At 38.0% G+C, this 24,805-nt stretch overlaps 1 protein-coding gene across 1 annotated transcript in view; it reads left to right on the top strand.

Annotated features, from left to right (window-relative positions):
* The window catches only part of slc38a5b (solute carrier family 38 member 5b), a 27,778-nt gene extending 3,409 nt beyond the window's left edge, over positions 1-24,369 (top strand). The window contains exons 2-16 of the mRNA XM_017722420.1: positions 9,780-9,925; positions 11,344-11,413; positions 12,045-12,160; positions 14,334-14,407; positions 14,518-14,610; positions 15,569-15,650; positions 15,931-16,013; positions 17,022-17,080; positions 18,064-18,180; positions 18,466-18,545; positions 19,800-19,900; positions 20,065-20,189; positions 21,251-21,395; positions 21,512-21,615; positions 21,726-24,369. Of these exons, the coding sequence (XP_017577909.1) occupies positions 9,780-9,925; positions 11,344-11,413; positions 12,045-12,160; positions 14,334-14,407; positions 14,518-14,610; positions 15,569-15,650; positions 15,931-16,013; positions 17,022-17,080; positions 18,064-18,180; positions 18,466-18,545; positions 19,800-19,900; positions 20,065-20,189; positions 21,251-21,395; positions 21,512-21,615; positions 21,726-21,830 (1,500 nt within the window). The 3' untranslated portion in view covers positions 21,831-24,369. The remainder of the gene's footprint in view (positions 1-9,779; positions 9,926-11,343; positions 11,414-12,044; positions 12,161-14,333; positions 14,408-14,517; positions 14,611-15,568; positions 15,651-15,930; positions 16,014-17,021; positions 17,081-18,063; positions 18,181-18,465; positions 18,546-19,799; positions 19,901-20,064; positions 20,190-21,250; positions 21,396-21,511; positions 21,616-21,725) is intronic.
* Positions 24,370-24,805: the final 436 nt, after the last annotated feature.

The following is a 24,805-nucleotide window of genomic DNA, read 5'->3' as shown; positions in this document are numbered from 1 at the left end:
GTACGTTCTGAATCGAACGCAGAGGCTCGTGGGGTTACAACACACTGTCACGTCCAGTGCCGTCTATGCTGTGAACTGAGCTGGGGCTAAGTTTCCTCAGGAGATCACTGGTTTGGGCTGGCTTCTTTTTGTACTCAATCATTTGGTCTTTGGGAGGAGGGTGTGAGAGAACAAGGGTAGTGTTGCATCAGAAAAGCTTCAATTTTTTCCTTTCTCACCACTCCTCCTGGGTTAAAAGTCTTGGTGAATGGAAGAGCAGCCGATTTTGTGGCTGACAAATTTGTAATTTGAGATTTATTTATAAGGTTCACTGAGAGGTGGAAGTGATACAGAAAAAAGAGTTGTGGTTTCAGTATCTCCTTGTTCTTCAGACATTAAAAACGTTCAAGATTGTTGCCTATCGCAGATATTTTGGTGCAATGCATATACAGTATTGTGTAAAAGTCAATGACCTCCCTTCATTTATTTTGTTTCAGGTCAAAATTGCCATTGAGTACGTTATTAATTTTTTAGAAGATATTTCTGAGAAAAAGATTTGATATAAAATAATCTGCTTGTATAAATGGAAAACAAACAAAAAAACAGAAGTTGCTAAAACTGGAGTTTAAAAAACAATATGAGAAATTTTTGAAAGTCGTACGGCCTTGATTCCAAAAACTGGGCAAACTTGGGTAAACTTAACGTTGCATAATGCGGTGAAACTCTAGGGTCCGTTATCTTTAATTTGATTTGTTTAGAGTGAAACTTTGTCCAGGAAAAGTTGTGTAGTGCTGTCTCATGTGTGACAACACAGCCTCTTGTAGCTGCAGTAAAGCACACAATGCTTGTTCTTAGATAAATATAACCACTTGCATAAGTTGAAAACAACAAAAAAAAAGAAATTTATCACAACTGGAGTTCAACAAAATGATTAAAACAAGTAAAAAAAGTGAGTCCAGTAACCATGCAAGCCCTGATAAACCACCAGAACTGCCACTATCAGATAACAGTGCTTTGTGTTTGAGAGATACAAGAGAATCAGTCTCTATTTTCGCTTCAGGTCTGTTTCTGTTCGTTCTTCCACTCAACAGTATAAGTCTGAAAGGATGTGTAGATGTCATGGCAAAGAAGCTGCTGGTGTTCTCTGAACAATGGACTGACTATCTCAGAGAGCAGACCTCAACATCAGTGAATGAGATTACCTGGATTGTGTATTCAGAAACTGCAACCAACATCTAAGACTGAACTTTGGATTCCTGTAGGTTTCTTTGAAAACCTGAAAGCAAGTCTCCCCAAAAGAATAAGAGCTGAAATAAGGACAAACAGTGGACACAGCAATGCTGAAAGTTCCTCCATTTCAGGGGACTCATTAGTAAATTGTTGTTTCTTGGCCAGCTGTGGGTCATTATATCATAGGTTTATGCTCAATAGGGCCAACAAAAAGTCTAGAGTTGATACTAGATATGGCCTTTCCATCTGCAATCTGCTGTTTCATTACAGCAGTGGCAATGCTAGTAAAGCCTGCCATCATATATTGGCTCAATCAGAAATCAATATTAGGTATTAAAATCGACTGTTTGATGCATCGCTAAGAAGCCAGAACCACAGAAGCCAGAACCACAGAATCCATCACGAATACTTTTACTCATGAGAAACAATCTAAGAACACTATCCAGGATAAAGGCATACATGTGGCAACGACTAGAAGAAAATATCAGCATGAGGTGAGAGATTACCACAGGATGTGATCTATTAGTTTGCCTCAAGAAGCTTGCTAAAGAGTTAAAACATCTACAGAGTGCTGGGACAAAGTCTTACAGGCATAGGAGAAGAAAATGAACCTGAACCAGAAATCATGAGGGAAAAAATAAAATAACCCAAACATGATGGTCTGAACATGCATGAATTCCACTCAGCTCTTTACTGATGATATGACTACTGACAGCTGTACAATGAATCACGAACAGAAGCATCTCAAAGGTGACTTCCACCTGCTTTTTCTAGATTTCTATAGAATTCAATTGTTAAGATGTAAATAGAGTCATTTAGAGTGTTTTGATGTGAAGTGGTTCATTATACAGTAATGTACAGACTCAGGGCTCATGATATTTATGAGATTCATATGTAATATTGATAATAACAAAATAGTGATAAATCTGATTTAAAAAAAAATATATATATATATATTTTTTTTTTCTTTGTGGACTATTTTGCCTTTTCAGTAACCATTTCACGTAATAGCTTAAAGGTGTTAAACTCTTCAGACATCTGGATCCCATCACCACCACAGTGAAGAATTCTGACTCTGAATGATTTCATCAGAAATTTGGAAAAATTCTGTGGAATTCCCCACAGTTCTAAGCTGCTCAGATCTACTTCACCATGCAACAGAGCAATGATCCAAAACATACTGCTGAAGCCACTATAGAGTTTTCCCAGGGTTAAAATGTGGAATGCTGGCCAAAGCAGTCATAAGACTCGAATCCCATTGAGCACGCATTTCACTGACTGAAGGCAAGACTGAAAAGCTCACAAAATATGCAGGAACTGAAAAAACGAGGCATGAACAGGGGCCGCTCATGTGGGTAGCTTAGCCATATGTATATAGAACTTTACAGTTATGAATATGTTCAATTATGACCCTTTGAAATGAGGGAACCATGAAAATGGTGGATAAAAGGGTTAATACTATTTACATTTATGCAACCTCATTCTTTTCTTCTGGAGCACAGAGCTAAAACAAGAACAATTATATTGTTACTGTCCAATTATTTACAGACTACACTGTAAAAGAACATGTAATTTACCTGGTTTGTAGATTCTAAATTAGCTAGCAAATGGGCCCCTCCGTAATAATATCCACCTGGTTTCAAATTAACAAACATGTGTCTCCACCTCCACCTCCACCTCCACCAGTCTCAGCTCAAGTCATTTTTTAGGATGACCTCACTGGTAATAATTTAACTCAAATGAAGCATGTGTCACGTTTTTTTTGGACTAGGTGAACATGATGTACTGAATAAAAATCCTGGTTTAAAGTGAGAGTCACTATAAATATATGTAAGCGTTTTATGTGTTTTGGTAATAGATCACATATTATTGTGATTTAACCTAATATTGATGTAGACACAGACCTTATGTTTTGAAAATGTGTCCAAATCGTGAAAGATCTTTAGTCTGCAGTTTCTTTGACCAGCAGTATCATATTTCTCCATTACTTTTCAAATGTTTGCTGATGCCATGGCAACTGTTCTAGTGAGTGTGAGCCATAAATCACATATTTTTATAGCTGAACCTGATATCTATGCGGGGTGTATTATTCCCTTGATATATTTATATTCATTAAACATGTGCTGCTGCATTTAAAACCCATATGGAATAGTCATTAAGTCATTATCTGTAATCGTTCAGGTTTTCTTTTTTTTTCCCAGATCGACGTTTTTAACAATAGTTTGGAAAAGAAAACAGTCAAATCATTATGCAGGTAAAACCTGCTCTTCATAGCAAAGAAGACACTTTGATGAACATGCTGAGCATTCACAACTAGCTGTTATAGAACAGATACATCTAGTACTGAAATCTGATTGGCTGAGCCACATTTGGAGCTGTTGTAAAAGCACACCCCTACTTGAATTCTGTATTAGTGCCCCAAGTCAATAAAAATGGACTGTGAATGGACTGTTATGCTGTGCACGTGGACCACCAAGTGCGCTGGCAGATGAAGTAAGAACTCGGTTTAGTATAAACTGTGAACTGATAACTTTTGTTTCTTGAGAATGAACAGACTAAAAGAGAGCAGGCTTAACAGGCTAAACATAGTAAACAGTATTCCTGCTGAAAAATAGCATTGAATTCCATGCTGGTCTAAGCTGGTCTGTGCTGGTGTGGTGCTGGACTGGTGCAGGTTTAGCTAGTCATCCAACATGGTCAGGCTGGTCGATCAGCATACCAGCATCCAGTTATAATGCTGGTGATTAGCATTATAACTTCCATTGCTGCTCTGCTGACCAGCATGCCAGCATTCAAAACATTGCTGGTTTTGCCAGTGACCAGGTTTGCTGGTTCACGCTGATTTTTCTAGCAGCTTAAACCGCTTCTTCCTTTATACTCAGTGCCAATAGCCTTGAGATTTGAACGGAAGCTTTTATTACGATTCACTGTAAATCTTGAATATAAAGAGCAAAGATGTTTCCTGAGTGTTTCAAACACTCCAAATGCGTGTGTTTCTTGTTTCCTGTGGGAAAATGAATGCGTGGTCCTGTTAGCTTGATGCTAACACATGAAGGAAATCATATTGAGACTCTAAAGGCAATTTCAGTGGTAACTGTGTGTGTGAAAACGTGATATAAATGGGGAAAATTCTGCATTAAAAACTTTTATTATGACATAACAGATACATTAAAAAAAAGTTATTTTCCTCTTCAGTAGTCTCGGTTGCTTGGCCACAAGAGTCCTCCGAACCAGGCATGTCAAACTGGGGACCTTATGGGCCAAAGTACTGTGGAGATTAGTGTTTACGCTCTGGATTCAGTTTACGAAGGCCTTGCTAATTAACTGATGAGCTGAATCAGGTGTGTTTAATGAGGCAACGTGCTTACGTCTGCAGGTTTTGGCCCACGTGGACTGGAGCTTGACACATGTGCTTTAAAAAAACTACATTACTTGGCAGAAGAATAGAATTCTGCTTATTAGTAATTTTACTTAAATATTCAATTGAAAATGTGGGTATTTTATCATATTTGTGTTGTTGCCGTTTTATTAATAGAATAAGCAACAGTGAATTTACCTTGAGTAGGAGGACTTTAGGCACAATGCTCTAAGTTTTGCCTAATAACTCCCCTTACTGATGATAAAATCACAGTATCATGGCCTTTCTTGGCTTGTTGCTTAGTTTTATGCTAACAAGATATTTGCAGGGTTCACAGAGTGTCCCCATACTTTTGATTCACAGTGTATCATATTCATTCTTGCCAACGGAAAGACATGCATGCGAAAGGCCACGTGTTATTGGCATGTTGCTAAAACAAATCTTATCAAGCTTGCTGGACGTCAGTCTACAAGGCCTAAGATCAGAAGGTAGTGTGGGTGTTGCAGCTGGCAGCCCCTGCTGGATGCTCTCCAAGCTTCTCCAGCCTTCAGAGCCACGTATCCAACTTCCAGTACCTGGAAAAATGCTGGTCTGCATGCGAGTGTGAATTTCATATCAAACAGTGATGTGCTCTGTCGAGTTTTCTCACAGCTTTTCTCAGTGTCCTGCTACTGCCCAGACAGAGATGTTTGTTTATATTTTCATCCAAAATGAAAATATTTGTTGACCCTGTGGAGGGACGGAGGGATAGGGAATATTGTCTACACTTTTTTTCTCGTGTTTTGAGGGCCTGTGTAATAATTCACATACACACATAATTAAATCGTCTTCATTTTTTTGTTATTCCAGCAAGTCAGCGGTCAGTGTTTGTTTTTGCCCTGTTGAGTTAATGAATAATGTGATGACGGCACTCTGACCAGTGTGAAATATAGTGACCTTCTGCAGACGTTTAAATCAATATTTTTCAGGGACGCCCCATGTGCCAATGCTAAGGGATTGATGTGTTCCCCTCAGGGAAAAGCGCCATAGGAACAGCAGCATAAACAACCGTCAGTGCCTTAAAGTGGCTTTTCTACTTTTTCCACTTACCAACCAGCACTGCTCACTGTTTGAACATTTGAAGAGCTGCACTCACACCTGTCTTGTATTAAGGACTTATCAGCATGGAAGAAGACCTGTGTGTAAAAACCTTACATTTCCAATACAGACTGCCAAACAGCATTTGAATGACAAAGAGCGTAAACACTGCTGCTGAGCTCTGAAAGTCCATCCATCCATCCACTTTCTAAGCCGCTTCTCCGTCAGGGTCACGGGCTCTGAAAGTCTATATTTTTAATTTGCATATGAAGCCCATCATGCCTCACAATGTTGAACTTCTTTTTGACACTGAAACTTGGAAGGGACAAAAGATGATGATTCACTTCACAATTTGTATATGGCTATTAGGCAGCAAAACAGTCCATTTTTAATCTGTTGTTTTTGTGATGTCACAAGAACCAGGACATTTCCATGGCCACAGGTGTATAAAGCCGAGCCCCTAGGCCTGCAGACTGCTTCTACAGACATTAGTGAAAGAATGGGTCGCTCTCAGGAGCTCAGTGAATTCCAGCGTGGTACCGTGATCGGACGCCACCTGTGCAGCAAGTCCAGTCATGAAATTTCCTCACTACTAAATATTCCACAGTCCACTGTCAGTGGGATTATAACAAAGTGGAAGCGATTGGGAACGACAGCAGCTCAGCCATGAAGTGGTCGGCCACGTAAAATGACAGAGCGGGTCAGTGGATGCTGAGGGGCATAGTGCGCAGAGGTCACCGACTTTCTGCAGAGTCAATCACTACAGACCTCCAAACTTCATGTGGCCTTCAGATCAGCTCAAGAACAGCGTAGAGAGCTTCATTGAATGGGTTTCCATGGCCGAGCAGCTGCATCCAAGCCTTACATCACCAAGCGCAATGCAAAGCGTGGAATGCAGTGGTGTAAAGTGGGCATGGGACTCTAGAGCAGTGGAGACGAGTTCTCTGAAGTGATGAATCACACTTCTTCGTCTGGCAATCCGATAGACGAGTCTCAGTTTGGTGGTTGCAAGGAGAACCGTACTTGTCTGACTGCATTGTGCCGAGTGTAAAGTTTGGTGGAGGGGGGATCATGGTGTGGGGTTGTTTTTCAGGAGTTGGGCTCGGCCCCTTAGTTCCAGTGAAAGGAACTCTTAAAGCTTCAGCACCAAGAGATTTTGGGCAATTTCACGTTCCCAACTTTGTGGGAACAGTTCCAACATAACTGAGCATCAGTGCACAAAGAAAGGTCCATAAAGACATGGATGAGCAAGTCAAAAATTCCCATAAACACACTCCTAAACCTTGCGGAAAGCCTTCCCAGAAGAGTGGAAGCTGTTATAGCTGCAAAGTGTGGGCCGACATCATATTAAACCCTATGGATTAAGAATGGGACGTCACTCAAGTTCATATGTGTAAGCCAGACGAGCGAATACTTTTGGAAATATAGTGTGTGTGTGTGTGTGTGTGTGTGTGTGTGTGTGTGTGTGTGTATATACAAGCCCAGTATTATATTTAGTTAAAAAGCAACTCCTGGTTTGACCAGTCAGTGCTATTCTAATATATATTGTGATAAACTCACTGCTGAGGTAAATTGTTTAAAAATTTGCTTAGATGCCTAAAACTTTTGCACGGTACTGCATATATATATATATATATATATATATATATATATATATATATATATATATATATATATATCTCCATCCTCAACCGCTTATCCGGGTCCGGGTCGTGGGGGCAGCAGCCTAAGCAAAGAGGCCCAGGCCACCCTCTCCCCCACCACCTCCTCCAGCTCTTCCGGAGGGATACCAAGGCGTTCCCAAGACAGTTGAGAGATATAATCCCTCCAACGTGTCCTGGATCTTCCCCAGGGTCTCCTCCCCATCGGACATGTCTGGAACACCTCCCTAGAGAGGCGTCCAAAGGCCATCCTTACCAGATGCCTGAACCACCTCAACTGGCTTCTCTCAAGGTGGATGAGCAGTGGAGGAAATCAAATCAAATCAAATTTATTTGTCGTGCTTTTTACAACGGATGTTGTCACAAAGCAGCTTCACAGAATTCCAGAAAAGACAGAGTTTTAACAAGAGTGTAACAAATGTAAAAATATATATAGTTTTTTATATATAAATATATATATATAACTAAAACAGCCTGTCTATGGGATGAAGAGTGGTTGGCACAAAAAATTGACTGGTTTGTTACATAAAACCAACAAAGGCCATAAGTGAACCTCAGGGAATACAATGAAATACTAGGAAAACTGTGGACCCATTGAAGGTTCCATGTACAGCCATGTGGTGAGACTGTATCCCGCGAAAGTCCTACAGTAGCTAGCTGTATTTAGCATGTGGCAGCACGTGTTGCCTTTGTCCTGATTTTTATCACTTGTGCTAAAAACGAAACGCTGAGTAGGGCCTCACATGCTGTGCTTTGATGGGCCCCATGCCTTAAATAATGCACATACTGGAGCAACTATTACAGAGTAAGCAGATGATGTGTTGAGATCGCTAGTGAAGTGCAGCTCAATGCAACACTGGCATTACAGATAGGTTGAGAGCCATGCTCGCTTCCTGTCCTGAAACATGCACCAATCAGTCTTGGAGAGTTAGAAAAGCACATGGGCCCACAGCTTTTTAACAATGAGCTTCCATTTGTTTCAGAAGAAAGTGAACGTCTATAGTGAGCCACGTTCAAGTTAAGAGGGTTTTGGGGTTTTGGCTCCACTGGTCAAATAATGTTTTGTTGATTTGAAAGTTGAAGTGAAAGTTCACACGTTCTCTACGAAGAACACACTACAGCATATTTTAAAGGGAAATTCACAAATATCAATTTGCTATCTAAGAAGACCGTTCAGCCCACACGTCTTCTGAGTATATATGTACATTTGAAATATTTTGGTATGTTGATAATGTTAAAAATAGTGGAAAATCAGAAAAAAAAAAGATTTCCATACTATTTTGCCTTGCAATGCTCTGCATGTACACTTTCAATAAACGGTACAAAACTGTCACTGGGAAGCATCCTTCTTGTCAGAGGGGTGGTACCCTCAAGGGTATGTCCTCAGTTATTTAGTTATGGAATATAATTCATGCCATATTCCACTGAATTTATATACATTAGGTTGTATGTTGTCCCCAGACTTTTATTGTTCTGTTTTTAAACATTAGATTATGAAAAGGTACAAATATGTACTTTTCTCCTGGGAACAGCTTATCTTAGGTAGACAGCTGGACCTTTTTTTTCTGGCCTTTTTCTTTTTTCTCTCTACAAATATATTTAGGCTAAAATCAAACCACCTGGAATAAATCACCCTGTAGTGCACAGTTATTGTTATTGTTTATACATATATTGGCCTTTGCAAATGTTATGATGCATTGCATATTTATATTATTTCAATATATTAAAGTAAGCAGAAATTGTGCACTAAATGCAAAAAAATGGAGAAAAAGAATGTGTTAACTTATTTTCACTTAGAAAATGAACAAACACGTCAATTACCGAGAGGTGTTCAAACATTCAAAACTGTACATGGAAAAAAGGATGGAAAGCTTTGTAATTATTAGACGTCTTGCTATACTATTTAAATGTAAATCCCTAATTGAGCACTATGTAAATATTGCTGTACACAAAACATTTTCATTCAACTGAAATAAATCTCTTCTTCTGCTTAAGAACACAAATGTAGTACTTTAGAATCCAGACCTTCAGCAGAACTTTTTCCTCTTGTTTCTTGGAGCTGATATAAAATGACACCATACTTGGGGGCAGTCGTGGGCTGGAGGTTAGGGATCCAGCCTCGTGACCGGAAGGTCGCCGGTTCGATCCCCAGGGCCGACAGCACATGACTGAGGTGCAAGCAAGACACCTGCTCCCCGGGCGTTGCGGATTGGGCTGCCCACCGCTCCGGGCAAGTGTGCTCACTGCCCCCTAGTGTGTGTGTGTGTGTTCACTAGTGTGTATGTGGTGGTTCACTTCACGGATGGATTAAATGCAGAGGTGGAATTTCTCCGTTGTGGGACTAATAAGGGTCACTTAATCTTAATCTTTTGTTACGCTGCCTCTGAGGGTTAGACGGTACTATTAATATGATATTTGAACTGAAATGGGAAATAAATGAATCATGTGTACTGTTTTGTGGTTTTGCCTTTCAGATCGACACTAAAGAGAGCTTTTACGACATACAACAACACTTCCTTTCCTTCTCTACAAAAATACACTTTAAAAAAGGTTTTAAAAAGATGGAACTTCAGAAACTGTCAAACGGACACCACCATGACTTTCAGCCTCTGGAGGATGGGTAAGTGTCCAGTTTAGCCTGTTATCACTTACTTAAAGTTCATGTTAATTAATTATTATGCTACTGGGATGCAAAGTACAACAGTCCTTCAGCACTGAAGTAAAGAAATGCACAGACCTCAAAATAATAAGACTTGGGTTTTGTTACGTTACAACATTTCACGAACTTTTGTGACGATGCTGTATTACTTAAGTCAACCTGGAGCTAAAATACTTTTTTAACTTGTTAGCTCATGTCGCTGGTTATATTCAGCATAATTCATCAAATCACATCATTTAAAATCCATGTAAAAATAAGTTACCACATCCTCTGTAGAGAACACACTTCTGTACATTTGAACACACAATTATTGCTCCTTTGCTAAATTTCACACATTGGGAAAAAGTAGAACATAAAATGAGGTCTGTGCAAAAGTTAAGTAGCATTTTATATCGCATATATTTTTTTGCAAATACATATATTGTGTTGCTTATATGCATTCATTTTTATGTGCTATAGTCAGCATAAAAATAGAAATTATCCTCTACAATTTGCAAAAAAATGATCATATTTGTTTCACTGTAGGCAAACAAAACATAATTTGACCAGCTGTGTTTTGGCACATGACTGTATGTCATGACTGTAGCAATGTCATGCTCAGAGCACATTGCATGCACATCATTTAAAGGATTACACCGTCTGTAAAGTGTTAAGCATAAACTAAATCCAGATGTTTTATTGGGGCAAAAAAAGAGCTGACATGCAGCAACACGGGGTGTAGCATTTTGCCAGCTGTGATATATATAAGTACAGTAATGCATTTCATGCATTAGGTGTTTTATGCCTTACACACACATACATCAAATGAACAACTGCTTAGCAACCTACACTAAGTAACGTTAACATTTAAAGCCCCCGGAAAAACGAATCGCCTTTTCTTTCATGAAACAAAGGAATTTTAAGTAACATGTTGTAAATAACACATTGTTAAAGTTTCAAAATGTACCATTAACCTTCCAGTCTGTACATTTACAAGTAATTCCCCCTATTCTGCCTTCAGGAGTTTAGCTGAAGGTTTCATACAGAAGCTATAAGGGGTATTTCAGCTTTTGGGAGACACAAAAGAGGGCAGACAATAAGGACAGAGCTCATTTGCATATGTCCATCTTACAGACACAGAAACAAAAACAGGCTGTTTAATTGTGAGGAATAAATACAGGTTGGAAAATGTCATGTGAAAACGAATTATGACTGTTTTAGTACGTAAAACCACACAAATGTTATAAGCAGACTTCAACGGGAAAATAAAACACAAAATGTAGATGCAAGTTCATTCCCTCTGTGCCTGAGGACAAAATGAGGAATAAAGAATAATAGAATAATTTAATGACCATTTGAAATGAATGTTTTCTTTAACTTTCAATTTTATAAACTTGCAGATTGTCACCAGAACAAGAGGAATTTTTGCCACATAAAAGCAATGGAAAAAAAGCACCTCAGTTTACAGATGTAAGTGCAAAAAAATCATCATACTGTATTTGAAATCATAGTATAATATACTTATTTTTCATTTTTATTTTTGAAAACATGTTTAATATATAGTGAGGTCCGAAAGGCTGAGAACACATTGACAGTTTGGGATTTTTTCACTTAAACCTGGAAATAAACAACAAAGTTGAAAATCTGAAAGATTTTAAACAAAGAAAAGTTCAAATAAGTAAGATGGATTAAGTCCTTTGTACATGTGTCTTATTCCTTCTATTGAAACACGTGTTCAGATGACTCTTGTGTGGAATTGATCTGCTGATCAGAAGCTCAAGTGCACAGTGGCATTAAACCAAAAGGGAACACACCAAATACTGAGAAATTTTAAAATTCATATTCATAAACATTCAAAGATTCTACTTTTCATTCAAATTGTTTTGCGGATAATATAACTTCCATAAAAATTCTTTGTATTAAGTAAGAAATTAATGCAATATAATTAGAGGTCTCAGACTTTGGACCCACCCATCAATTATTTAAATTTAAATGTATTTTTAGTTTAATTGCAGAGCGCCTTTATTCTCACCGTATGTTATTGTACTGTAATTCTGTTACAGTCACTGACACTCTGATCCTCTCTCTGTGTCTCTGGCAGTTTGAAGGGAAGACATCGTTCGGGATGTCTGTGTTTAACCTCAGTAACGCCATCATGGGCAGTGGAATTCTGGGCCTGGCGTATGCCATGTCCAACACTGGTATCGTTCTCTTCCTGTGAGTATTTCACACTGGATCATCAGTTAATTCATGTCAGCACAGTATCAAAACCCTGCAGATGTGCACATCTGGTTGTTCTGAATTTTATAGAATGCAAATCAGCAGAAAACAACAATATTTGCTTATCATTCATGCATTTGAACTGCAATAATTCATAGAAGCAGCACTTTCTGTAAAACTGTATGGTACATGGAAATATACATGTTCAGAATATTCTTTCTATATTACAACTTAAAACTTATCATAATAAAACATCTTCATTTTTTTTAAACACACAATATGGTATTAAGTAAAAGATATTCTCCAGCTGTTTCGGTGTGTGTGAATTACAGTACAATTAACTGTACTGTAAAATGTATAGCAACGTGAACTGTGCTGTGTAGAATGTAAACAAAACCCCAACCAGCACAGTCATCATCACTGTAGCTCTAAAATTAACATTTGAAAAAGACTGCAAATATTGTACGTTACAGAATGAACCATCCCAGTCTCATCCCAGTCCACAGAGTTCATATTGTCTCTGTCCAAAGAAAAACGCCTCCATTTTTGTCCATTTTTATTCTTCTATATCATTTGTGGAGCTGTTCTTTACATTGTGATAAAAATGAAATGATGAATAGTCTAATACAGATTCTCCAAAATCACTTGGAATAATACATACATTACACATTACATTAATTAATAATACATACATTACACATTACATTAATTATATTAATTAATAATACATACATTACACATTACATTAATTAATAATACATACATTACACATTACATTAATTATATTAATTAATAATATATACATTACACATTACATTAATTAATAATACATACATTACACATTACATTAATTATATTAATTAATAATATATACATTACACATTACATTAATTACATTAATTAATAATACATACATTACACATTACATTAATTACATTAATTAATAATACATACATTACACATTACACATACATTAACCTGCATTAAAAGTAAAGAATGTTTTTGCCTTCTCTTATAAAGTTAATACTTTGGAGGTGCATGATTTTCTTTGGAAAATATGTAGAAACTAAAATGCTAAAATGGACTGATTTGAATTTATTGTTTTTGTGACATCACAAGAATAGGTACATATACCCACCTACAGCAGTTTAGCCCTTTCATGTTATTGTCCTAAAGTTATTAGGACAATCAGAACAGAGACCATTTACATATATCAGCCTTAAAGGCACAGTTACAAAAACAAAGCGTGTTTAATTCTTATTCATGTTAAACATGTCGATGTAAAAGTCAACTGAATGTTCTTGGTGCATAATATTGGTCACATATGGAATTCAGGGACAAAACAAGCCAAGAAGTGAAAAATGAAAGCGGTGCCTAGTGGAAGACCCTCACTACTAAAGGGTCTTAATGACATTTTTACCTGTGCTACAACAGAGGCTGTTATGTTATGTGAACTCGAGCTATGCATTTAGAGCAACTATAGGAAACGGCAGTCACTTCCTATGCTTGTTTGCAGCTGAGGTGCACTCTCTGACCCTCTGCATAGTGGCAGGATGTGAAGTGTTTATGCAAGAAGTGGTTAACTTTAGTTGCTGCTCTACGGGTTTCCAGCAGCACCTTCTAGCATATACTTCACTTTTGGTCCACAATGAACACAACAGTGCCACACATTTACTCACAGCAGTTTAAATGTGCATTCTATTCCAGGCATTTGAGGTTAACCAGACTGACCATCATGCCATCATGAAAGCGTGAGATGTGAGGTGATTGAGCTGCAAGAAGCATGAGGTTCACAAATCAAATTTCAGCATTAAATATAGCTGTGCACCTGGCAAAGAACCCATAGACCTCCCTGTTTGAGAAGTGTAGTGGTCTGATTACACACTAGAGAAGAGCTCACAAGTACATACACAAAATAATATTTGGAAACAACACAAAACACCATTGCATACAGTCCTATAAAGAGGAACTGTGTAATAAAATGTGGACTGTTTTCTCTGAGTACGTATTTTTGCAATCAGCAACCAGAGTTGCTCAAACTTTTGCATATGACTGTGTGTCGTTTCCAAAGTCACCAAATCCACAGCATCACCTCAACAGAGCTCATATGACAGACTTTAGCTTTTCTCTTGTGCTGTGGTAAATACTCTTATTTGTGTGTTTTCTGCAGGTTCTTGTTGACATGCATCGCTATTCTTTCATCATACTCTGTCCATCTCCTCCTGAGAAGTGCTGGAGTTGTAGGTAAGACAGAATTAAAGAAAGAAATCATTGGTCATGTCTCAGGGTGTTGTTTAACTAACAAGTCTCACACAGCGGGTTCTCTGCTGCTGACTATTTTGCTCTGTGACCAGGTATCCGTGCATATGAGCAGCTTGGCAACCGAGCGTTCGGACACCCAGGAAAAATACTGGCAGCGGTTGTCATAACAATGCACAACATCGGAGGTAAGTAAGTGAAGCAGATCACTGTCACATGCTGACTAACAGATCTTCACTCTGTTGATCAGAGGATCATTCACTCCCCAGTCCATGCACTCTATATACATGTATGAATATCTCTTTAATTACCTTACTGTTAATTATATAAAAGTAGACCCCAGTGATTGACTGTGATATCCGTCTATTTATAATATCTAAACAATTACCATTTGTAGGTTTGATGCATGGTGAAGGCTAAACGGACACAGGCTGGGCCTCATACGGCACGGTCATGTTGCATAACATCCCCTCCTGGCCCCTTTTTCTCCTGGCAGAGAAATTTAGAAATTTAGATATTTGCACATTAAAAGTTAGAGCACCATTGATAACACTTTTACTAAGGTCTAGGTTAACCTGTTATATATGTCTCTGTTAATTTATGTACTTTACTTTTACAATATAAATGTAAAAGACTGTGGTTCATTATTACACTATCATTTAAAATTGGCAAGTTTTTGCTGAAGTATATTATATATATATATATATAATATACATACAAACATCCAACATGTTTCTGAATATGTACACACACACATATATATATATATATATATATCTTCAAAATGGTAACTTTACAGGAGGACTTTACTTTATTCTACTTTAGTCCATTCATCATGAAATTTACACGCAGGTCAAGTCAGCTTTATTGTCAATACTGCAATATGTGCAGGACTTACAGTGAACCGAATTTGCTTTACTCTCAGACCCCATCGTGTAACAATAATATTCAATAGACGGTAAACAGGGAAAGTGTGAATTTAAATAGACACTGAAAGAACACTAAACACTCAACACTAATTGTAAAAGTAATGTTTTTTTGTTTTTTGTACATTGGGTTCATTATGTGTTTACAATCACATCAATTTTCAAAGATCTCTGTTGTGTTGTAATGCCCTCGAATAATGCTCTCTCTCCTCTTTCTCAGCAATGTCCAGCTACCTCTTCATTGTGAAATACGAGTTACCTTTGGTCATTCAGGCCTTTCTGGGCCTTCAGCACAGCAGCGGGTAAGAGAGAACAGTTTTTATGGTTTCTACTCTCAGAATTGTCATTTTCCCAAGAATCAAGCAAATGTCTGCCAGATCAGTTGAGGCAGCTGTTACGTACCTCTAGATCGAAGCTGATAGTGCTCAGTATATTGGGTGCAGAATTTTAGAGTTGTTGATTTACTGCACCCAATTTTGACATCTATCCAAATCACCATAAAAATACTATGTTGACCACTCAGAGAAACAGCTTTACTGTATGAAGTGTGGTTGAATTCTCAATGGTCTTATCTGTATCTAGGCAATGGTTCCTCAATGGCAACTACCTGATCATCATCGTGTCCTTCTGTATTATTCTACCACTTGCTCTGATGAGGCAGCTTGGTATGTTCTTTTATAATTATGTTTTTTCCATCACATTAATCACATATGACGTTTACCATATTCTTCCCTATTCTATGCCATCTATGTCATCTGTGTGGTGTGTGTGTATACAATATATATACATGGCAGGACAGAAAGATGTTACTTGTTAGCTACATTCAGCTTGGAGACAAAAAATAAGACATCTTGACTGCATTTAGGTAATATAGCTGGAGAAAAGAGGGAATTGTGTAAATGTGATTTTTTGCTGAACTAATCCTTTAAAATGTAAAAGATCAGAAGCAGAATGAGTGAGCAGCATAGGCTGACATGGGAACAGCAAAGCTGCAGGATCTCACCCTAAGAACCTGCTTTGTTCCTGTGGAAGGGGCTGCCAGACGTCCTGCGGTTGAAGATCAGAGTTGTCGTGCAGGGTGTAATTCTGAGCCGCAGATTGGAGCTCAACGGGAGCTATACCTTCGGAGGCTTGGAATGCAAAGATCAGATTGACTTTAATTTGATTCTTGCAGTGACTTGGAGCCTGTGGAGTGATCACAGAGTCACATGAAAGGTTTTGTAGGGCTGCAAAAACTTCACGTGTTCAGTTACTATATGATTAGGTGTGCTGACCTTGACACAGTGCAGTGGGAATAGAAGGAACAGGAAGGAGTTGTAATCTATCTATCTATCTATCTATCTATCTATCTATCTATCTATCTATCTATCTATCTATCTATCTATCTATCTATCTATCTATCTATCTATCTATCTATCTATCTATCTATCTGTCTGTCTATCTATCTATCTGTCTGTCTGTCTGTCTGTCTGTCTGTCTGTCTGTCTGTTTTAATATACACTTTTCCACTGGGAAAAACTTCAAAAAACTTATTTAAGGTACACAATGGACCTCAATGGACCTTAAAACCACAGCTGTACCTTTGAGCATTGTTTGTACCCTGATGAACGAGACAGTTTGATCACACGTGTTTACACATTATTGCAGTTAATGGTGAATTTGTGTGTTTGTAGGGTATCTGGGCTACACCAGTGGTTTTTCTCTGACATGCATGGTATTTTTCCTCATCTCGGTGAGTAACAGAGAGAAAAAGATACTACAAGAAACCACATTTCTCTCTAGAAACATTTAGAGATCACGAATCCATCCATTAAAGCAAGACACTACAGGCAGAACTTATGATTTTGGTCCTGTCAAGCCCATCGTTTTTCAGATTTCTCGATAATTTACGTCTAAAGTGTAATGCATGTCTTTAAAACTATCACAAAATGTATCGCAAACATGTAAAAACAAAGTTTATTTCAGTGTGTTTTGTCGAACTGCATCAACTTCCATCTAACTGTATTTTCCAAAAGCAGCTTAGCTTCGACCACACTTGGCACAGGCGTGCTGCATCTTGTTTTCTGTAGAATGTAACTAGAATATGTACAGATATGTCTATTTCTATTTTAGTAAAAATAGCATTCTCACAAACGTTACCTTTTCTGAGATCTCACTGGGTAATGCTGTTCTGAGGCCAAATCTTGCATCTGTTTTTCTAAAAATCAGCAGTTTCTAGAGTTCATGAAATTTGGTATATCCATTTCTAAACGTATTCTGAAGAATTTTAACAAAGGATTTCCTAATATGATGCTCATAGCTGGATATTTGCTGGGCTATTTACTACAAAATGACCTGAAAATATTTTTTAATAACAGTACAAAGTATATTTTAAGCAAAAAAAATTAACAATAACAAATCAGTGTCGTCAAATGTATACATATGAATAAAGATAATATCTAATTTGCATATTTAAATATATTTTTATTCAAAACTTATGAAACAAACATACTTGTAAGAATACTAGTAATCAATGTGATATCTGTTGTTTTAAGAAAATGACATCTTCATGTCTAGTGTCTCATCATAACAGAAACATGTGACCTAGGTGCTTTTACGCCCACAGAAATACAGAAAAAAAGGAACAGGAAATAGTTCTCAATGTTTCAATTACAGAGTAAAGGAGTTTTGCACAACTTCTCACAATATGCCTTTGTCTCTCACGCTCTGCTCTAGGTCATCTATAAGAAGTTCAGCATCCCGTGTCCACTGGAGGCATTCAGTAATTACACCACGGTCAATGCCTCTATAGATGGAGAATGTGAGGGCAAATACTTCACCATCAACCAGCAGGTCAGCACAACAACACACTTTCTCCCCTCCTCTTCCAGTGGAGGATATCATTATGACTCATCTCAGTAAAGTTAGAGGCTATTTACAGTATTTTCAGAAAAGGTGATCTGAGATGGCAGAGGTTCAGGGCATCCAGGCTGGTGTCACATTACCAAGCAACTGGTGGCCTGATTATGGCGACAGTGTGGAAGCTGTCCATCACCTCCTCAGTGGAGACTGTGCTATAAGTCACGACCGCCTCGGGAGACTAGACCTAATTTTAGTTACTCTCTATTTGGCTTGCAGACGGCCTACACGGTTCCCATCTTGGCCTTTGCTTTTGTGTGCCACCCTGAAGTGCTGCCAATCTACACTGAGCTACGCAAGTATGTTCAGGACCACACACTGTCACAGAGTCTTAGCAAGTGCCATTTACTGGTGTATATAACATTATATTACAATCTGAAAAATAAAGGTTTATCGATGGCTCTTAGTTTAAACGTACAGTTCTAGGAAAAACCTTCAATTGGTAGAAACTACATTATGTGGAGGTTCTTAAACTCGGAAAGGGTATTTTCAAACACATCTCATGTACAAACATGGTTATTTAACAAAGAGCCATCATTTGATCAATCCATTTAACTTAGAAATCCTAAAGAGGTTCTGGAGTGTAGTTGCAGAACATTTCATTATGCAGCTAGAAATATTGTACTATACATGAACAATAATACTGAATTACTTCAAACCACGGTCACGCAGTAAAAAACTATTCATGCCTTAGATATTTCAAGAATTATGTTATGATCTATTTAAACCCCAGACATCAACTGAAATAGTAATAAATAAGTAATATATTTTCCACTGGGAGGTGGCTTTCCCAAGTTCTAACTCTAAAAACCTTTTTAAGTATTTTTTCATTGTTTTCTTTTTGAGATCTTCTTGGTTGAATGATTTGAATTGTAATAAAAAAATGTTCCAAAATTACTGTCCCACCTTTTTATGTCACTACTCAAACAATGCTCAACTACTCAAGAGTTTTATTCCATAGACAGATCCTTATTTTAGCGATACCCCTGCATTTTAGAGCTTTTAAGGTGCCTCATGGCCAGTTCAACATGCAGTGTGCAGTTAGGTCCCATTCTTAAAATCAATGTGTAACGTTAAGATAATGTTAATTAGAACATTCAATTATGCAATTATGTGAACTTTTTGTGTTTTCTTATAAATTATGATTTTATGTGTGTACAACTGTCCTGACTAGTGTTTTTGAGTTTTTGAGTTTTTTTGTACTGAAACTTCTGGTAAACTTATGATAGTAATTGTTTTGGTACAAACTGGACTGCTCATTTATTATTTTTAATAAAATAAACATGATTAAGGTACATGGTCATTCAAAGTAAACATGTTTGAACTTAAAGTGTAAGTCAGCTACAATGCAAAATGTATTTGAACTCTGACTTTGAACCACTTTGGTAAAATGATCCACGTACTGTACTTTATCATTTTGGGGGAAAAAGTTGGATTATTTGTGAAACAACGCTAGTTTCTGGTGTGCAATAACATTCTTCGATTTTCCAACAGAAAACTATTAAGATGGCAAAGGAACCTTTATTTATAGCTGTTCTTTGGTCTTTTGACAGCCCCACTAAGAGACGCATGCAGGCCATTGCCAATGTGTCCATCTTGGCCATGTTTGTAATGTATCTGCTCACTGCCATCTTTGGATACCTCACCTTCTACGGTAAGTCTGCTTTATCTGAGGAGTCAGTGATGGGTGCCGTTTATTACATGAAATATATTCGTATACAGGGACCACAAAGTAGGTTTCATAGTAGTGAATTGTTTGGCCATTTCTTGTTTTCAGGACTTTCAACATGAGCTTTTTCTCTTGTTTGATCTGAGCAGTTAATACAGAGGCGGAGCTGCTGCACACCTACAGTAAAGTGGACCCGCTGGACACTCTAATCCTGTGTGTCCGACTGGCAGTGCTGGTGGCCGTCACACTGACCGTTCCTGTGGTGCTTTTCCCAGTAAGAACACTCTCTTCTGTCAGTCTTCGGTCTTGAGGCTGTAATGACAGACAGTGGTAAAGACTTTTGAATCATGTTACATACTTAAACGTTTGGATGCTTTGACAAACAGTTCTAGGACAAATCTTTCATTGATAGAGAATCTTGACAATATGTAGAAATTCTTTAAACCATAAAAGTGGATTTGGCTTGGTAGCAGAGAGCCTTTTTAAATGGGTTTACATCAGTTTAGGGCCCTTAAATAACCTGCTACTTAAACATTGTGCGTTCCCCTTTCTTGTAGTAATGGGTCATAAGAAATGTCTGTTTTTTGTTGTGTTATATTTTATTATTATCTGTTTGCAAAGAAAATAAGCCCTCTTTTACAACAGGGTGCCTGTTGCCGTCTTTTTTTTTTAAATCTGAAATTAATTTAATTTATATTTATAGATGATAACATAATCCTTGAAATATCTAAGGTATGAATACATAAGGGGTATGGTTAAAATAAGGATCTGCCTACGGACTAAAACTCTTTGTGTTTGTGTAGTGACATTAAAATGTCGGACAGTAATTTTGGAACTTTTTTTTTACATTTTTATAATAAATCTAAGTCTTTCAACTCAAATCAATCAACAAAGGAGATCTTAAAAAGAAACCAATTTAAAAAAAAAAAAACAAGTATTATTCTTTACTTGGGAAAGCCACGTCCCAGTGGAAAATACCCAATAAATAATGGTTTTGCATATGTTTAGCTTATTACTATTTCAATTGATGTCTGGGGTTGAAATAGATCATAACATAATCTCGGAAATATCTAAGGTATCAGTGCTTAATTTTTTCTAATAGATTTTTTACTGTGTGACCGTGGTTTGAACCAGTTCAGTAGAATTGTTCATATATAGTACAATATTCCTCCCTGCATACTGAAAGTTTGTGCAGCTACACTCTTAAAATGAATATTTAATAATCATAATCCAGTTATTGGTGGGTGTATAAAGCATCTAAGTAATTGAAGTCATAGTTTCTGTCCAGTGGTAAATGAATCAAATATGAATGTCAATTTGATTCTTTTTATTCAGATTCGTCGAGCTCTGCTGCAGCTGCTGTTCCCTGAGAAGCCTTTCCATTGGGTTCGTCACATCTGCATTGCTCTGTGCCTCCTCTTTCTCGTCAACCTGCTTGTCATCTTTGTGCCGAACATCCGAGACATCTTTGGAATCATTGGTAGGTATAACAGCATTAGTAAATAACAGAACTCAGTGTGCAATTCAAAGCAGAAACCACTATTGTAGGACTTAGATTCAATAAGTGGTTTTCTGTACTGTGTTCTTTATCTTCAGGGGCAACCTCTGCACCAAGTTTGATCTTCATTCTCCCGGGGCTGTTCTATATCCGCATTGTTCCGAAAGACCAGGAACCAATGAACTCAAGACCGAAAATCCAGGTGGGTACCGGATGATTCCTGTAAACGCATCAGTGAATGAGTCATTCTGTCTGAATACATTTCTGCAATGAGTCTCTGAGAAGTGCCCCCTTGTCTCGCCCCTTTTCCAGGCTGCCTGCTTCTCAGCTTTGGGTTTCATCTTCATGTCCATGAGCTTAACCTTCATAGCCCTGGACTGGATGAGTGGAGAGAACCACAGTGGAGGGGGACACTGATCCCCAGCCACAAAAAGAAAAGGGGTCCAACATGCCTGCTCAGCAGAACGCCATCGAGCTGTCCTCTCCCACCAAACCCAGTAAGGAGTCTGAGAGAACAGCTAAAAAAAAGAAAAAAAAGTCTGATAGGCTGGACCCATCTCATCTCTGGACTCTCACCCCATTGAATGAGGAGAGGGCCCGTTTGCTGCCATATTTAAAATTAGAAAGAGAACGTCCTGTGGTGGAGGACCGAGGCAGAATATGATGATGTCATGCCCCCGTGGTAGTTTCTTCAGATTAACATCCTACATACAGTCATTTGCTTTTTTCAGTAAAGACAAATGGCTATAATGTTTCTGCTGGAAAATGCTTATAGATTGCACCAAATTCCAAAGGTTGTTGAGAAGCAGCTGTAAGAAAAAGGACAGTCCAGAAAAAGTAACTGGATAGGCTTTTTTCAACCTTTTACAGTGAAAACAGGACATAACCATGTTCACGTTTCTCCCACTACACAAAAGTTTTTACTGATCCTGTCAAATCTTGGCCAAAGGTCAAACATGGAAACGTATCATATTTCTGTTTATTTTGTTTAGACACACTACAATTTGATCTGACAACATAAATTCCTACATCACATCAAAATGGTTTTGATCAAGGCTGAGGATGTGAGCTACATCTCTGGACTAAGTCAAATCTCAAGTATTGATAGCAAAAAACTAAAAATATGTGATCAACTTTAAAGCCACACTCAGGGATTTAAAAAGCCATATGTGTTTGCAAAACTCTTGGGGAGATACACCTGTAAAACGTTTGAAGTGCCAAGTACAACTGCCATACCTCAGACTCCAGAGTTTACAATAGCAATGGGAAATCATCCTGTGCCTTGAAAAAAACAAAAGCCTAATGGCTTTCGGGACTCAGGCTATGAGCTTTGCAACTGTATTTTGGAGTGCAAAACACTCCCAAATCCATCTTTACTATTCAGTGCAAGGGTGACCAGCTTGTCACTGACCTAAAATCTCTGATTGTGGCTTTGAACTTGACTGGACAAGGTAGAAATTCCTGTACTAATTAGTTTGATATATTTCAGCACAGCTTTTTTGTTTGTTTGTTTGTTTGTTTTTTCAGGATTACATTTCATTTGCATAACAAGCTGGAGGTACGACTCGTTTTCACATAATGCTGAGCCAGTGCTTCAAATGAATGATGTGTGGACACAAGTCCGCTCATTCTCTTCTAAGGTGCTTATTTATACTGCTGCTTCCCGCACAGGCTACCACAAGTGATAGAACCAAACCGATGGATCTAAATGGATGACTGACGCTCAGTACTACAGAGCTCATTTTGTCAATGTTGTCAACACTCCCCCGTTGGACATTCAGTGCAATCATGTTGGTATTTCTGAGCTGCAGATGAAGCCCATATCAGATTCCAATGATTTAAAATTGTTTTATGAAAACAACCAGAAGGAAAAATGAAACAATCTGACCTTCTTTCCTTTTTAACTTTGAGCCAATAGCATAGACCAGGTGTTTTTTAAAGAACAAAAGGGAAGGCTATATTAAACTGTGTCCTTAACTGCTTTTCCTCTTGGTCTAGAGAACAATGTGAATTCAATGCTTCTTTGTGAAATAGAATTTCAGGAGCCGTTAAAGAAATATTCACAAAATACAGTAAGAGACACTTTTGAATGCTTGTTTCAATTTAATATGCTTGCTCAAAAAAATAAACAAAAAAAAAAAAATTAATAAAAAATCAAAAATAAAATGAAAAAAAAAGACAGTGCAAAAGCAACTCACGCTACCAAAGTGGTGCACATACAACTATGGCCTGACTGCTCCTTTTAAGGGGGGGTGTACAAGAATAACTTGCTATTTATCAGTAACTTCCAGGCACTTTTATCTTTAAAGCACAGCTAATACACAGAAGCACTCCTGTAATCTGCACACGTTATTACTCTGTCAGTAATAAAGGGTGTAAACTGTCCACTAGTTGAGTGCACCTGTATATTATCTCCACCGAAGTGTCCAGGAAGTTACTCCTACCGTTCTAAGCTAGCAGCATCTCTGTTCCTCATTTCATAGCGAGGCTGAGACGGACTGGACATCTCTTGTGTAGTCAGTCTTCTGCTGTTAGCTTGGTAGGCCAAGTTAGTGCCACTGAACTTGTGCAGTTTATATTAAACATGCAGGCTGTGCCAGTTCTGTTGTTATTTTTTTACTACATTTTGCATTTGTGGTGAATAAAATGCTCCAGCAGCTCGCCTCAGTCTTTCATTTTAACTTCATTAAAAAGTACGGAAGTTTCTGTATCCAAACTTTCCCACCTTCCTATTTTTAAACCCAATAACAAGAACCATTGAAGAGTTACTTGCTTTTTATTAACATACCTGATGATTAGTATTCATGTTGTTTTACATATTCTTTGTACACTTTGAGTCAGTTAAAGAAGAAGTGTGGATATTTTTCCTGACAACTTTACTGTGACATCCACTGACACCAAAGACACTTTGCAGCTGATGAAGTTCGAACTTTCAATAAAGATGAATTGTAAGTGATAACGTGTGATAGGAATTCATTTGGGTCCTTTGGAAGGTAGTTTGTCTTCAAAGCGGATGGCTGTTGAGCTGAAGCACATGATCACGGAAGATGAAGATTTCAGTAATAGCACCAAAAAAAGAAGAAGTGCTGAATGATGTTCAAACATTTCAAGTGCTGCAAAACGGTACTGCTATGGTTAAAAAGGAAATCCATTCCTGGACACAAAATGTCCCAAAATTGAAGCATTTTCAGATGTTAGTAAGTTTACACTGCTTCTTTTTATTCAAATATAATCAAAGTTGGGCGGCACGGTGGCGTGGTGGGTGGCGCTGTCGCCTCACAGCAAGGAGGACCTGGGTTTGATTCCCCGGCCGGGCGACCGGGGTCCTCTCTGTGTGGAGTCTACGTGTTCTCCCCGTGTCTGCGTGGGTTTCCTCCGGGTTCTCCGGTTTC

Source organism: Pygocentrus nattereri, chromosome 28, assembly GCF_015220715.1.
Source record: "Pygocentrus nattereri isolate fPygNat1 chromosome 28, fPygNat1.pri, whole genome shotgun sequence".
Lineage (NCBI taxonomy): Eukaryota > Metazoa > Chordata > Actinopteri > Characiformes > Serrasalmidae > Pygocentrus > Pygocentrus nattereri.
Note: the sequence above shows the minus strand (reverse complement) of the source record. Positions and strands in the feature narration are given on the sequence as shown.